Consider the following 14,671-nt stretch of genomic DNA (forward strand, 5'->3'; position numbering starts at 1 on the left):
ATTTTCAATATCGGCTCAGTAGATTACCCCCTAGAACCTCACAATGTCACAAGATTTACCTCTTTATAACCTCTTTATATAATACTAGCTGACTCCGCGCGGTTTCACCCGCGTGGTTTCCGTTCCCGTAGGAATACGGATATAAAATATAGCCTATAGCCTTCCTCGATAAATGGGCTATCTAACACTGAAATAATTTTTCAAATCGGACCAGTAGTTCCTGAGATTAGCGCGTTCAATCAAACAAACAAACAATCAAACAAACAAACAAACAAACAAACAAACTCTTCAGCTTTATAATATTAGTATAGATTATAGAGTAGCTATGCCACACGGTTTCAGCTGCGCAAATTGAAATTCGAAAAATGTCATTAATATAGCATGCGGCCTCTTATCGAATTTTTATAACTCTATAATAATTTTAGAACTCGAAAACTATTCGATACTACTGTCCATATTATTATCTTACAACTTTCGATACCTTTCGCCAAATATCATGTGTACTTAGGTACTGAGTTTCGTATTACAATAGTATTCATTACCAATCTAAATTCAATGGTATAAAAATAAATTTCTAATTGTTAATCTCGCTAAAACTCAAATTGAAACTCAAGACTTCAACTATTTGAATTGTTTTTTATACAGGGATGAGGGATTGAGAACTTTCTTCGTGTATTTGTCGTTCAAAAAGCTATTGAAATGAACAAACGATGTTTCATTGAACGATATTTTAAAATCCCTTTCTTACTTTATGAATTATAACTTGATTACTTGATAAAAACTTGCTAAGCAACTTAATGTAATTATTAATTCGTTAATGACGGTAATAAAAATCAAACCAAAACTTTTGGGTCATTGGTTATACAGCGGGCTAATTACATTTTAATTATAAAGTTATGCTTACGCTCAGTAATTATATCGAAACTTTTGATTTAAGTGAAGCAGACTTGTCAAGATTTATAAAAAAATATTACTTATAAAACTTGTTAAGTCATACCTAAGGGACTATTAGGTTTTGTGACTTGTAACATGAAATCATGTGTAAGAGACGGTTTGGCAACATACTAATCAGTTATAAATTTAAAATATTTGAAAAATCATTTGAGATAGGTGCTGTGAGTGAAGAAAGATGATAGAGCTCGCTCACACTAACTTTCTTCTAACAAGCGCGTTCATCAAATGAATGTGCAGCGCGAACGCTGTGACGAAACGCGGCATAAATAATGCCTAAACAATACTATCAATACGCATGGCGTGAAATACGCACCGCGTCTAAGCCAATGTGCGTATTTCAGCGTTAATCGTTTACGCATTATGTTTGCGTAACCACTGATTAATCAGTTATAAATAAAAAATATTTGAAAAATTATTTGAGATAGGTGCTGTGAGTGAAGAAAGATGATAGAGCTTGTTCACACTAACTTTCTTCTAACAAGCGCGTTCATCAATCGCATGTGCAACGCAGACGCTGTGACGAAACGCGGCATTCTACGTGGCATAGATAACGCCTAAACACTACTATCAATACGCATCGCGTGAAATACGCACCGCGTCTACGCCAATGTGCGTATTTCAGCGTTAATCTTTTACGCATTATGTTTGCGTAACCACTGATTGCACCGCAGTGCTAGCGCATACGGACGTGTCTATTTACCGCAGAAATTCTAGTGTGAAGACTCTTAACGTTAATCAGCTGATCATGCCAACGTTGAATAGTGCGAACGTATTGGTGGTTCTATCTAAAGCACGCACGTTCACGGGTTTTACCCCCTTAAATTCTGTTCCCTTAGGACTACGGGTATAAAATACAGATGTTACTTGCAGATAATATAGCTTCCTTCCATCAGTGAAAAAAAAATCGAAATCGGTTTCGTGGTTTATTATATTTCCTTTCGATGATAATCATACTTTGCATTTTAATTTCATCTAAATTGTAATTAGGTACCTAAGTAGTTAATTTGAATAATTTTAATATTATTGTACATACTTATGTAATTTTGGACCCTATTTGAAATAAATATCTTAATATTAATTTTAAACAAACAAATATTGCAAGTTAATTAAAAACCTTGTATAAAATTTAGACGTGACATATTCATCTTTCGGTGGACCCTACCCTACTACACTATACATTTAGATGTAACTTTATAATACCATCTGTAACTACGGATTTAAATAACTTTCCTTTATGCTAATTTTATCAAACTCTTTGGCCTTAGAGACGCGGGCTAATTATATTTCAAAAGTCATCTTTGTCCTTGGCGGTCTGCTCGTTTTTATACAAAATCACGCAAAATGTAGAACAAATATGAATAATGTTTGAGACACGTAATATTTAATTTCCCCGTTGCCCCGGACTTCAAACCTACGCCTTTCGAATCGAAGGCAGAGGTCATATCCACTGGGCTAAAATATATGTACTAATTATTATAATCTATACTCTATACTAATATTATAAAGAGGTAAAGTTTGTAAGTTTGTAAGTTTGTCACATTTTTTAAATGGGGTAATCTTCGGAACTACTGGTCCGATTTTAAAAATTATTTCACCAGTAGAATGCTACATTATCGGGGAGTGCTATAGGCTATATTTTATATAGGTATCATATATATTAGCCGAGTTATCACAGTTTTTGTCATACAGGTCGGACTGAAAATCCTCTTAAACAGACTTAAAATTGAATTGAATGTATGGAGACTTTATGTATCTTTAAAAGTTCTACAAAAAAGTCCGCGACACCATATATCTATCTTCTATATATTAGCAGATATAGTACCTTTTGTGTTTTAAAAATTTATTAATTTTATATACTTAGGTTTACGTCATTATTTATACAACTAAACTTTAATCCTTATTAAAATAAATTATTTAATAATCACAAGGATATTATGGAGATAAGATTTGCCCTTTACAGTATGTTAATTACTTTAATAGTTTCGGAGATAATACAAAATTTCTAAAAGACGCAGAAATTCCGCTATATGACGCCCGGCGCTTTCATTTACGTAGTTCCCGTTCCCGTGTGAATATGGGGATCAAACATAGCCTATGACACTCGCAAATAACGTAGCTTTCTATTGGTAAAACAATTTTCCAAATCGGTCCAGTAGATCCAGAGATTACCTCCTACAACCACACAAACTTTACCTCTTTATATTATTAGCATAGAAGTCTCTATTTCTCTTGGTCATACCACCACTCTCGAAGGACTGGACCGATTTTGCTAGGGGTAGGAGTAAGATAGAGAAGTTACAGGGTAGGGTAGGGTACGGGTAGGGAAGCGTAGGGGTAGGGTAGGTTTAGGGCCGGGTTTAGGGTAGTGGTAGGGTAGAGGTACGGGTAGGATAGGGAAGTGGTAGGGTAAGGGTAGGATAGGCGTGAGATAGGGGTACGGGTGGGATAGGGGTAGGAAAGGGATAGGGTACGGGGAGGGTAGGGGTAGGATGGTGGTAGGGTGTAGGTAAGGTAGGGGTAGGTTTGGGGTAGGGGTAGGGTAGATGTAGGGGTTGGGTAGGGTAGGGTTGGGGTAGTGGTAGGGTAGGGGTAGGATAGGGTAGGGGTAGTAGTAAAGTTGACATCGAAATTTACGCGGACGAAGTCGCGGGCGTCCGCTAGTTCACTATAAAAATAAAAATAAGTCGGGTTTTCCTTCCTGACGCTATAACTCCAGAACGCACGAACCGATTTCCACGGTTTTGCATTTGTTGGAAAGGTCTCGGGCTCCGTGAGGTTTATAGCAAAGAAAAAGGGGTAGGGTAAAGTAAGGTAAAGTAGGGTAGGGGTAGGATAGGGGTAAGTCAGAGCGAAGTTTGACCGTGTCCGCTAGTTCACTATAAAAATTGTCTTTATTTGTAAAATATAAATATTCATTATAATGGAATGGTGCTTGTTCTGAAAAGCGTTCCTTTATCTTAATGAATGAGTTTTATTTGTATCATCTTATACGTGAAGGTATGTCATCTTTGTCTCGAGTTGGATTTCTGCCTAAAATTATTATTTTAACAACTTTTTACACACATGACGTCAGTTCTTTTGTTTCTGTAATTTACAAAATTACTGAATGTTGGTATTATTTGTTCGCATTTTCAGTTTGAGCGAAAACGTTTGTTTTAAATTAGCATATAACACGATTAAGTATAAGATGGATCTGCTGGCCTATTCACTATTTTGGTCTTTATTAACAACCCATTAAAATAAACATCAAATTAATTGACAAAATGTCATCTACATACTGTTGTTAATTATCCACCAGTAAGCACTGGATGACATTTGTTACATAGAATCTCAATTTCGTATATGTCAACTAGCTTATGTCAAAGATAGTGAATTAGCCTGCTGGTCTTGAATCAGTACCTAACTATCTGGCAGAACAGGCTAACCTTTTAAACATTAGAACAGACATTTTTTTATAAGTATTACTAGATGACGTAACAAGTAGATGTTTGACAAAAAGTTTGACGAATTGTCCGGCGCAGCTGGTTACAACATAGGGTATATCTTGGCAACTTCGTTCGTAACACTCTCGATGGTCTGTGCGGGCCGGGGGGCGTGTAGCGATGACTGAAAAACCCACGACTGATGCACCTCACTTCCCCGCACGCACGATTTCACACCCGTGCAGACTTTCCCCCCACCACCGTCGCCCGCATATCATGGGAGTGTCATCAACGAACTTGCCAGATTATACTTATATTTTGTCCATAAAAAAAAAAGTTTCTGAGGTAAAAAGGTTGCAAAAACTTCTAAACACGAATGAATTCGCGGGAAATGGTTGCTAATAAAATAAATACCTACTAGGTTTTACTGATATGGAGTAAATCGGCACTTGCATATTGTGTAAAACTGATAAAATGCCTAATGCATAAAAATACAAAGCGTGTTTATCTAGAATATTGCTAACAGCTTGTCAATAACGTAATCTCATCTGCATCACATGCTCCTGACGATTGCATGGCACGTTAAGGGCATCCTCTGATAAAATATCAGTAGATTTTGATATGCCACTTGAATATTTTTCCGGTATAAGGTATACAAAGAGATTCATTAGTCATGCATTAACAAAAGGGAAAATCAGATCTTCTATATTGTTTTAGTTACTTTGTGCAGCTATCCAAAAATTTTCGATGATTTTTTCATTGTTAACAAGTTCGTTGCGGTACGAGGTCAATTTACCTCGTACCAAACTACAAAGTTTTAGTGCGAGGTCAAAAAGCCTCGTATTGCACGGTACGAGGTCAATTAACCTCGTATCACACCATAAAAAGTTTTAGTACGAGGTCAAAAAACCTCGTATTGTATTGGTAAAGTACTGACAAATCAGTGCCGCAGAGAACGTGTTAACGTGTCTTTAAGCATGCTGCACTTGAGCGTGTGTGGCTGGTAATGCACTTCATACAAACGAGATGCGACCCACCGCGTAGTAACAATCGTAGCGTTAGTGACGTACGCGACGATGCGTCAGAGGTGGTAAGACCGGTTCCCTCTATTGTATGTCGGTCGGTCGATGTTACGTTACGACATTGCCTTGGTTGCGATCAAAAGCGGCTGGTGTATGCAACACCTACAACAAGGTGTCAGCTTCCACTGACAATGCATGTGCCCAGACTGTGACTGGGTAGTGTACTCGTATTACAAGACCTTTGTCGCAATTCGTTACATACGTTTAATCGGATGACTTAGTTTTTTTTTTTGGTTGCATCATATCGTTGTAGTTTATTAGAAGGGTTCTTTGCATGATAGGAGTGCTTGAGAAAAGCATTGCTTCCTCGAAGGACTAGTCACAATACACACAATATTGTCAATACAAAATTGGCAATAATAACATGTCCAGTCTATCACGTAATACGGGCCGCATACAGATATTCTTGTCATCAAATGAAGCCAGGATTTTTTCTTCATTACCTATACTTCTTACCGGATTGCATAGTACGGAAATGAAACGTTTATAATATGTTTTAATTTCATAGTAAAATTCATTTTACAACTATTTATGAAACTAAATTAATTCTAAAAATTAACTTATAGCTGATGCCAATGAAATTCAGTTGACAAATCCCACGGAAATCTTGGAAACTTTTTCTTCATTATACTTACCGGATTGCATAGTACGGAAATGAAACGTTCATAAATTACGTTCTAGTTTGATATCAAAATTAATCTTTTTACAGTTTTTTTTATAAAAGCTTAATTTTTAAAATATATTTTTAAATATTAATTTATAGCTGATGCCATTGAAATTCAGTTGGCAAATCCCGCGGAAACTTGGAATTTTTCGAGATAAAAGCTTATTTATGTGTTAATCCAGGGTACAACCTAGACCTTTTCCAAATTTCAACTCAACCGGTGGAGTAGTTACGAATCGTCGTGAAAGAGTAACAAGCCATATTTTGTTTATATCCATATAAACTTTCGTGTTTATTATTAATGGAATTATATGTACGAGTATGTTCTTTTGTTCCTGCTTTATGTTATATCGCGGGCTTTACACGAGTTTGAAAATTGTATTCTGTATTGTTCAAAATCTTAACTCCAGTCGTTCGTTCAAGGTTACCCTGATATATATTTTCATTTTAAAAGCGACATAATTCTAGTCTAAATATTTCCCAACTATAATTACCATAACAATAGCGTTTTGTTAAGGTTTTCTTATTCACGTACGTAGGTATAATGATTAGGCAGGCTGCCAGTTTTTCTACGCATCCATTGACATATAACCTCCGCACCTCGTTAGAGATAAGGCTAGTAGCGCACAAGTTACGGTAATTTTCCTCATAGGAATAACTATTATATCAATGATAACATTTATTCAGGCTCGACGGGTCGATGTGTTCCCCAAAGCGCAAAGGGAATGTCTGTTGTGATTTAGTCGCCCCTCTAGGAAAATCTTACTCGTAATGTTGTTAAATTGTGAAAATAACATGAATAAAGTATGAAATGGCAGAGCTATTACCTAAGGGCAAACCCGTGGCTGTTTAATGGAAGTTGTATTATTTATTTATCAAACAAGTGCGGTTTGTTTGTGTGGACACGTTTATTTGCTTCTATTACCGACGCACTTTTCTAGAGTATTGCCCTTTTTCCCGAGTTTGTTGTGAGCGATTTAATTTGGAACTCTCGTCACTTTAATATTAAGTTTTCGATTTTAATTATCACTAATAACATTTAGTACCTGAATTTTAAAAGTGCTTGTAAACTAAGCCAATCGAAATAAATAAATTTTGACTTTGAAAGGTAAAAAAACTGAGGCATGTAACTTTTAAATGCAATCGGTGAAAAAAAATTCTTGGTGTTTTCTCGGATAATAGAAGTTAAATAGCAAAGTATATACTTATAGACTACTAAATACCTATAAAGCTCGTCAACTTACATTGGAGCAGCGTAACGGCTTTAATCTCCATATTCCCCCTTCTATAGGCTTCTGTATAGGGCCCTCATAATAGACTGATATGAAATTGTAGTTATTTCGGACTCCACAATGTACTAGTACTCCGTAATGGTCGAAATCCACAAGGACGCTATAACGCTCTCCAAACAAACGGAACCATAAGGTCAAATAAGCCTCATTGTTTTACGTAGAGAAACCTTTGCACACAACCACAATTAAAATATCGGTACCCACGGAGACGCTTTTTCTGGGGTCTAAAGGACCCTTATCTGTTGAAAGCGCCCTGGCAATGCGTTTTTCAACCCCGAGAACTAACCAATAGCCGACCGATTCCCAATATCAATCGTCCAGAGGTCAATGGATTGATCATCCAAACCTAGTTTTACCCTCATAAAAGAAATTAAAACAGCGAACACTCGGTATGTCAAATGTTTCAATCCCTTTTACCAAGTTGTTGATTACAAAATGAATGTGTCGCAATCTCAGATAAATCAATACTCAGCCAGAAAGCGAAAGCGTATCGAATGGAAAATGCTCGCGGCTTGTCGCGTGCAAGGAATCCAACTAACTTCACCAAAACTTCTAATCCAATTGTCTTATGTGTTACGCCGCAGTAACCGAGTGTTCTTATAAGACTGCTCGTCACAAATCCTACTGCTCACGCCCACAACTTACTTTGTATATTTATCGATTTCACGTATCCAATATTCTTAGCTATCTATATTACGGACAATAATTTGAATGAAATAGAAATTGGAGTGTTAGTTAACTGTCAAGGACGTCCTTAATCCATGGGATGCTTCATGCTAAGATATTCGTCTCTCTTGGTGATATCTATTATACTACTAGCTGACGCCGCGCAGTTTCACCCGCGTGGTTCCCGTTCCCGTAGGAATACGGCGATTATATATAGCCTATAGCCTTCCTCGATAAATGGGCTATCTAACACTGAAAGATTTTTTCAAATCGGACCATCGATGCTTTATGATATTAGTATAGATGTAGCTGCAATGACTAAGGCCTAATTTAGCGTTTGCTTTCAGTTTTCGCACAGCAATACGAATATTTCAAAAAGATTTCTTTGCTTACGAGATTGGCAACGAATTGAGAGAGGCCCGAATCTAAAAGCATTGAGATTTAACTGTATTTCTCTAATTTAGTGATGATAACGAAACTATGAATAGAGTATGTTAATACGTTTTGCATAGTATGGCAGCCAAATTCTCTGGAGTATAAACTAACACTGCCAATTTATCTGTACCAACTTGGTAAAGGATTGGCAAGAGGCTTCAAATATCAATAGTTCACCGCCATCTAGGTCCAAGTTGTGTAAACTGTATATAGTTATACAATATTTATAGCCGACGAGATTGCAAGACGTGATAGCCCAGTGGATATGCCTGCCTGCCTTTAATTCGGAGGACGTACTCGTAGGTTCGAATTCGGTTCCGGGGCGTGCACTTCCGATTTTTTTATAGTTATGTGCATTTTTAAGAAATTAAATATCACGTGTCTCAAACGGTGAAAGAAAAACATCGTGAGGAAACCTGAGAATTTTCGTACTTCTCTACGTGTGTGAAATTTGCTTTGGGCAAGCGTGGTTGACTAAGTCCAAACCCCTCTCATTCTGAGAAGAGACTCATGCTCAACAGTGAGCGGAATATGGGCTGTTAATGATAATGATTTATAGCCGCACAAGTTCCGCAGTTATGTGGTCGGATTTAAGGCCGATACTGTAGGTTTGATCCCCTCCTCATGGAATATTATGGTGTCCAAGTCTATAATACGAGCTTTTAATTTTGTTGTAGAGATATATGTATGAAAAATATTGGTCATTTTAGATAGGGAAAGAAAATGAAATAGCTACTAAACGTACTAAAACCACAATTTTCTCGATTTCTAATATCAAAATGTAATAACAGTCGCTATGGTTGAATAAATAGTTACCCTTGACTCGTTCGTGACTTCGCACGGTGACACAGTTGGTATCGTTTGGTATCGTTTAGATTTAGTTCATAGGCAACGATGTATAGCGATTGGTCTGCCATTTAATTAACGATAGAAAAGAACACGAATGTTCACTCGTATAGCGCTCTATTATTACATAACATGTTTTAGCACTATGTATACTCTCATTTGTCACATAGGTACTATAAAGTTTTATCTTTACTGGAGAAGTCAGAAGCAATGCAAGTTAAGGACTTGAGGTTTTAAAAGGATTCATCATCATCCAATCAACGAGGAAATGTCCTAAAAGGATTAGATGCATAAAATATACGTTAGGGAAGCGCATTTTTAAGGGTAACTTGCATGATTGTTGCATGGTAGAAACACAGAAAACATATGGTAGAAACCGAAAGGGGTGTGGATTTTCATCTTTATTACAAGTTAGTCCGCATCCATCTTAAATTGCATCGTCACCTACCATCACGTGAGATTGTAGTCAAAGACTAACTTGTAAATAATAATAAAAAACAAGTAATGCATGTATAGCACTGAATAGTGCATATAACGCCATAACACTTTAACGGTTAAAGGGTTGGCTAAAACTAATTATTGATACCTTCCCGGTCGATTCCTGTACCTCCCTCTATAACAGTCCCTTTCACTTTAGTACGGTAGGTCAGACATTAATCCCATAAATATATTTAAGTTTGTTGTTCACTGGATTTGCCTATTGACTTCAACTGATGCAACTTGCATTGTTTTCTTTTCTTGCTTTTTTTATTTATTTTCCTTGTCTATTTCTACAGCTATATTTCTGAAGATGTTTAGTGATTATGAGATTGTTTACTTGGTTTTTTAACGCTTGTAAAGTGTGATTTGAAAATATATGACGTCACACGACAAAATTATCAGCGACAGTATAAAGAGATGAACACGCGCGCATGCTTTGTGAAACTGATCACACATGAAAGGAATACAACGTGTTGTCTGTCATCTTCTCGTAAATGACGTCCGTCGTGGGATTATTCGATTAATAATGTGCCTGATTCGATTTGATTAAATAATTGCTCAGTTTTACAAGATCCCTAATTAATTTATCGAATTGTCTTAATGAATATATAATTAAATAATTAACCTTAGCAATGATATATATATGAATTTAGGAACCTACGTTCTACATGGAAAATTATATTATCTATCAATTGAGGTACTTCATGATCAGTAAATTCATTATTATCATTCATCCATAGTTTTAGAGTATCTGCATAAATGCATGTTTAATATACTGTAGTATTTGTGTTTAATATACTGTTTATGTCTAATAACTTTAATCTAATTTCAATTATTTCCATTATATTATTTGCGAGTGTAAAACATATTTTCGTAAGTTTGATGAATGAATGAATTATTGATTTATGTGTCAAACGTTTCGGCCCTTAAAAATAATGTCGAATTCATTGTTCAGTAGCGTGTCTCCGTTTAGCTAGAAAGTATCTAAGTACAAGTCATAACAGAGAGTATTTGCCAAGTTTCAATAGCTTATTGTATGAGTTAGTGCGGGCTGTGTAAGGGGCGGGGTGCGCGCGGCGCCGCACTATTTGCCGACAGTTTGCTACGACGCGCGCTCGCGTGCGATCCTCCGCCAAACTGGAGTTTCCCGGAGGCCCAATATGTTTGGACAGTTTGCGAGTCTCCGACGGCGCCGCGACCATGGCCCTTCGCCCCGTGGGCGAGGTGGCTGCGCGCTCCGAACCGTCCCTGCTCAGATTAGTTGACAACGACAAGAGTGGCCAATTAAGCAGAGCTCGTGATCGCCTTTCCACTTGTTTTAAGAAATTGCGGCGTACCATCAGTGAGTTTATGTTTATGTTGACTGTTTGGGAAATGGAAAGTGCACAAATGCGGTCGGTACGATGTACGCAGTGCGCCGTGTAATTGACTGTTTCATGTTTGTTTCACTGATTTGTTTAACTGTTAGATGTGAAAGAAAAGTGTACAGATGTCGGTTGAATCACCAGTTCCCCCAACGTGCTCCGTAATCATCTCATATTAGTTGACTATAACATGTTTGTTCTTTGATTTCTTCGACTGTCAGTTGTTAAAAAAATGTTCGAATGCGGTTTACTGGTTCATCTTTTTTACTGTAGTTGTGAAAAATCCTCATGGACACCTATGTTGGATAGTGCCGTATTTTTACCGGCTAAAACCCCCTAATACTTTCTAAACGTTATTATGTTGACTGTTATTTCTCATATTAGTTGACTGTTCTATGTTAAACGAAAGTTTACTAATGCGGTTCTACCTCTAAACGCTGGTGTTCCTACCATAAAGACTACCACTACATTAACATTAACCGCCGGTTCATGTATCGCGTCCCGTATATTAGTTGACTGTTATTTGTCATATTAGTTGACTTTTCCATGTTAAACGAAAGTTAACTAATGCGGTTCCACCTCTAAACACTGTTGGTCCTTACCATAAAACTTACCACTACATTAACATTCACTGCCGGTTCATGAATCGCGTCCCGTATATTAGTTGGCTGATATTTGTCATATTAGTTGACTATTCTATGTTAAACGAAAGTTTACTAATGCGGTTCCACCTCTAAACGCTGGTGTTCCTACCGTAAAGCCTACCACTACATTAACATTTACCGCCGGTTCATGTGTCGCGTCCCGTATATTAGTTGTTTGTTATTTGTCATATTAGTTGACTATTTTGTGTTTGTTTATTGATTCATTTGACTGTTCTATGGTAAACGAAAGTTTACTAATACGGTACCACCAGTTCATGTATCCCGTACATGTTTCTTATTAGTAACTTTTTCAAATTTCTCCATTGATTTTTGACTGTTCTAAGTAAAACGAAAGTGTGCAAATTCGGTCCACCGGATCATATTGCGTCCCGTACTCATCTCATATTAGTTGACTGTTTCATGTTTGTCCATTATAAATGTTCTAATGTTGCTTTTGTATTTTGCCCGCGACGCACAGGTGAAGTGGATACACCTAAAAAGACCGAGCTGGCTTCGGAAAAGAAATCTGCCGCCTCGCATCGTAAGTGCTAGATGTGGCACATCCTTTAGCTCGGCTGTATACATAGATGATAGTTTTTTTTTTCACATCTTCATGACATTACACTATTTTGTTTTGTTTTTATCAAAGGACATCATTCACAGTTCATAAAAGTTTAAGTAATTTATTTTTCCTCTCATATAATATCCTAATCCCATGTCAGAGTTACGAGTATGTTGTAGAAACACATTACAAGGTTTTATTAATTACATGACTATGAGAAGTTAGCCCTATTTTGCGTGATGTCCTTTATTGTAGACCCTACCACTCTAATTTCTATTTCATTATAATATTTAATAGCAAACATTTCTCATCATCATCATTATTTCGTATTCATAATAATTAGAAATTTTGGTCATGTGAGTGTCAGTGTTTATGATTTTGTAGTGTTTACATTTTTAGTATTAACCCGTATATTGGTTAACTTAGGTAACGTAAAAATTACTAAATAATTACTCGTATGAAAATATTACTCTGTTGCCCATCTCGATTTTTATTTATTAATCACAATAGATACCTACATACGTTATTTGGGAATGATTGTGCGCCTTCTTATTGAAGTAATTTAAAATGATATAGCCTTAGTAATTGTAACTATTAAAAACATGTGTAGGTAAGCAGGAATAATATTGGATGAATTGCCTTCACAAGTTGCTGAAAGATAGGTCCTATCAAAATGTGGATGTGAAAATGGGAGCCAAATTAAATATCAAAAATGTTTGTCGTTAGAATTCATTGAAGCTCAAGATTTGAATTTGCTAGTTTTTACCAGCAATTAAAATCCTTAAAACAGTACAAAAAGAATTTAAAAACGACAAAAATTATTAATAAAGATACTTGCAAAAAATATTTTTTACGTCTAGAGCAGATTCTGTCTAGGTCCTTTCATGTTTCATGTTAAATAGATTTTGAGTTATTAAGTAGACAAAAGTGGCCTCAAATGGTTCGTGTAAAGAAACCTTTTCGCTTTGTTGTCAGCCGTTCTCTGATGGCTATGTGTAATTATATAAAGATTTGATTTTTTTATTTGTATGTTTGTTTGCATTGAATAGGCTCTAAAACTGGTACGTGATGGTAAGCTACCCCCGAGTGCTATTTATACTCGTATTCCTATGTTTCCCTAGAAATATCCAGTAGGAATCACGCGGGTGAAATTAAAAATAAAAACTAACTCAACACGGTCAAAGTTGTGACGTACGCTAGTGTTTTACGTATTAATGATACAAATATGATTACGTTAGATTGACTAGAAGCTTCTAAGGATTAATTTCCATAAATATTGTATGTTATAAATTTTTAAAATGTGTAAAATGAATAGCAAAACATACTTTATACCTATTGATAGGTATTTAACTGTTCACGTTAATTCACATAAATGGATTTTATATGTTGCTATTATGATCTTAGATGATATTTTTTCCTGTTGCGAAAGTACGTACTTACCCGAGGTCTCCACTTTGCAGGTCAAAACCGTGCCCTCACTTTAAAAAAGGTCGCACTTACGGATGGCACGCATTCATCAAAATTTCGTCGTTTCGTTTTCTTTTACAGTTTCTCCTTTAATTGTATCGTCAACTTGATTTTACATTGGATTATTCCCTTGTCATTAAAAATCCCGTGATAGCCCAGTGGATATGACCTCTGCCTTCGATTCCGGAGGGTGTGGGTTCGAATCCGGTCCGGGGCATGCTCCTCCAACTTTTCTGTTGTGTGCATTTTAAGAAATCAAATATCACGTGTCTCAATCGGTGAAGGAAAACATCGTGAGGAAACCTGCATACCAGAGAATTAAAGTCTGCCAATCCGCATTGGGCCAATGTGGTGGACTATTGGCCTTACCCCTCTCATTCTCAGAGGAGACTCGAGCTCAGCAGTGAGCCGAATATGTGTTGATGACGATGACGACGACGATTAAAAATCGCTAATGTAAATTCTAGGTAGGTACCCTCGATTTATATAAACTTTGCGGGCCTCCGCATAATCAGTTCTTAGTGGACGTCTTCTAATTATAAACTACCTTCCTGCCGAATTTCAAATTTCTATGTTTTGCCACCCACTGACGATCAAGTAATCTCACATGCCTGCAGCGCTAACGGCTTGACGTCCGATAAAACTGGTCGGGAATTGGTCGCGATCGGCATGATGTCATGCACATCACGACCACCACACGATGATTGGTCATCGGTTGTCAAACAATTGGCGCTGCAAACATGTAAGATTATTTTTTTTTAGAATTTAAACTATCGTGAGTGTTATTCATATT

General features: G+C 36.6%; 1 protein-coding gene across 6 annotated transcripts in view; it reads left to right on the top strand.

The window, feature by feature from the left end:
* LOC112053924 (glycogen synthase kinase-3 beta) overlaps positions 1 to 14,671 on the top strand; it is a 61,837-nt gene that overhangs the window by 14,688 nt on the left and 32,478 nt on the right. The window contains exons 1-2 of one of the 6 annotated variants that reach the window (XM_024093540.2): positions 10,952 to 11,183; positions 12,328 to 12,390. The exons of 3 other annotated variants lie outside the window; for them this stretch is intronic. In XM_024093540.2, coding sequence (XP_023949308.2) covers positions 11,042 to 11,183; positions 12,328 to 12,390 — 205 coding nt within the window. In that variant the 5' untranslated portion in view covers positions 10,952 to 11,041. Of the gene's footprint in view, positions 1 to 10,948; positions 11,184 to 12,327; positions 12,391 to 14,671 lie in introns of those variants that run through there. 2 more of the 6 variants (XM_024093538.2, XM_024093541.2) reach the window with 2 other exon arrangements.

This window comes from Bicyclus anynana, chromosome 16, assembly GCF_947172395.1.
Source record: "Bicyclus anynana chromosome 16, ilBicAnyn1.1, whole genome shotgun sequence".
Lineage (NCBI taxonomy): Eukaryota > Metazoa > Arthropoda > Insecta > Lepidoptera > Nymphalidae > Bicyclus > Bicyclus anynana.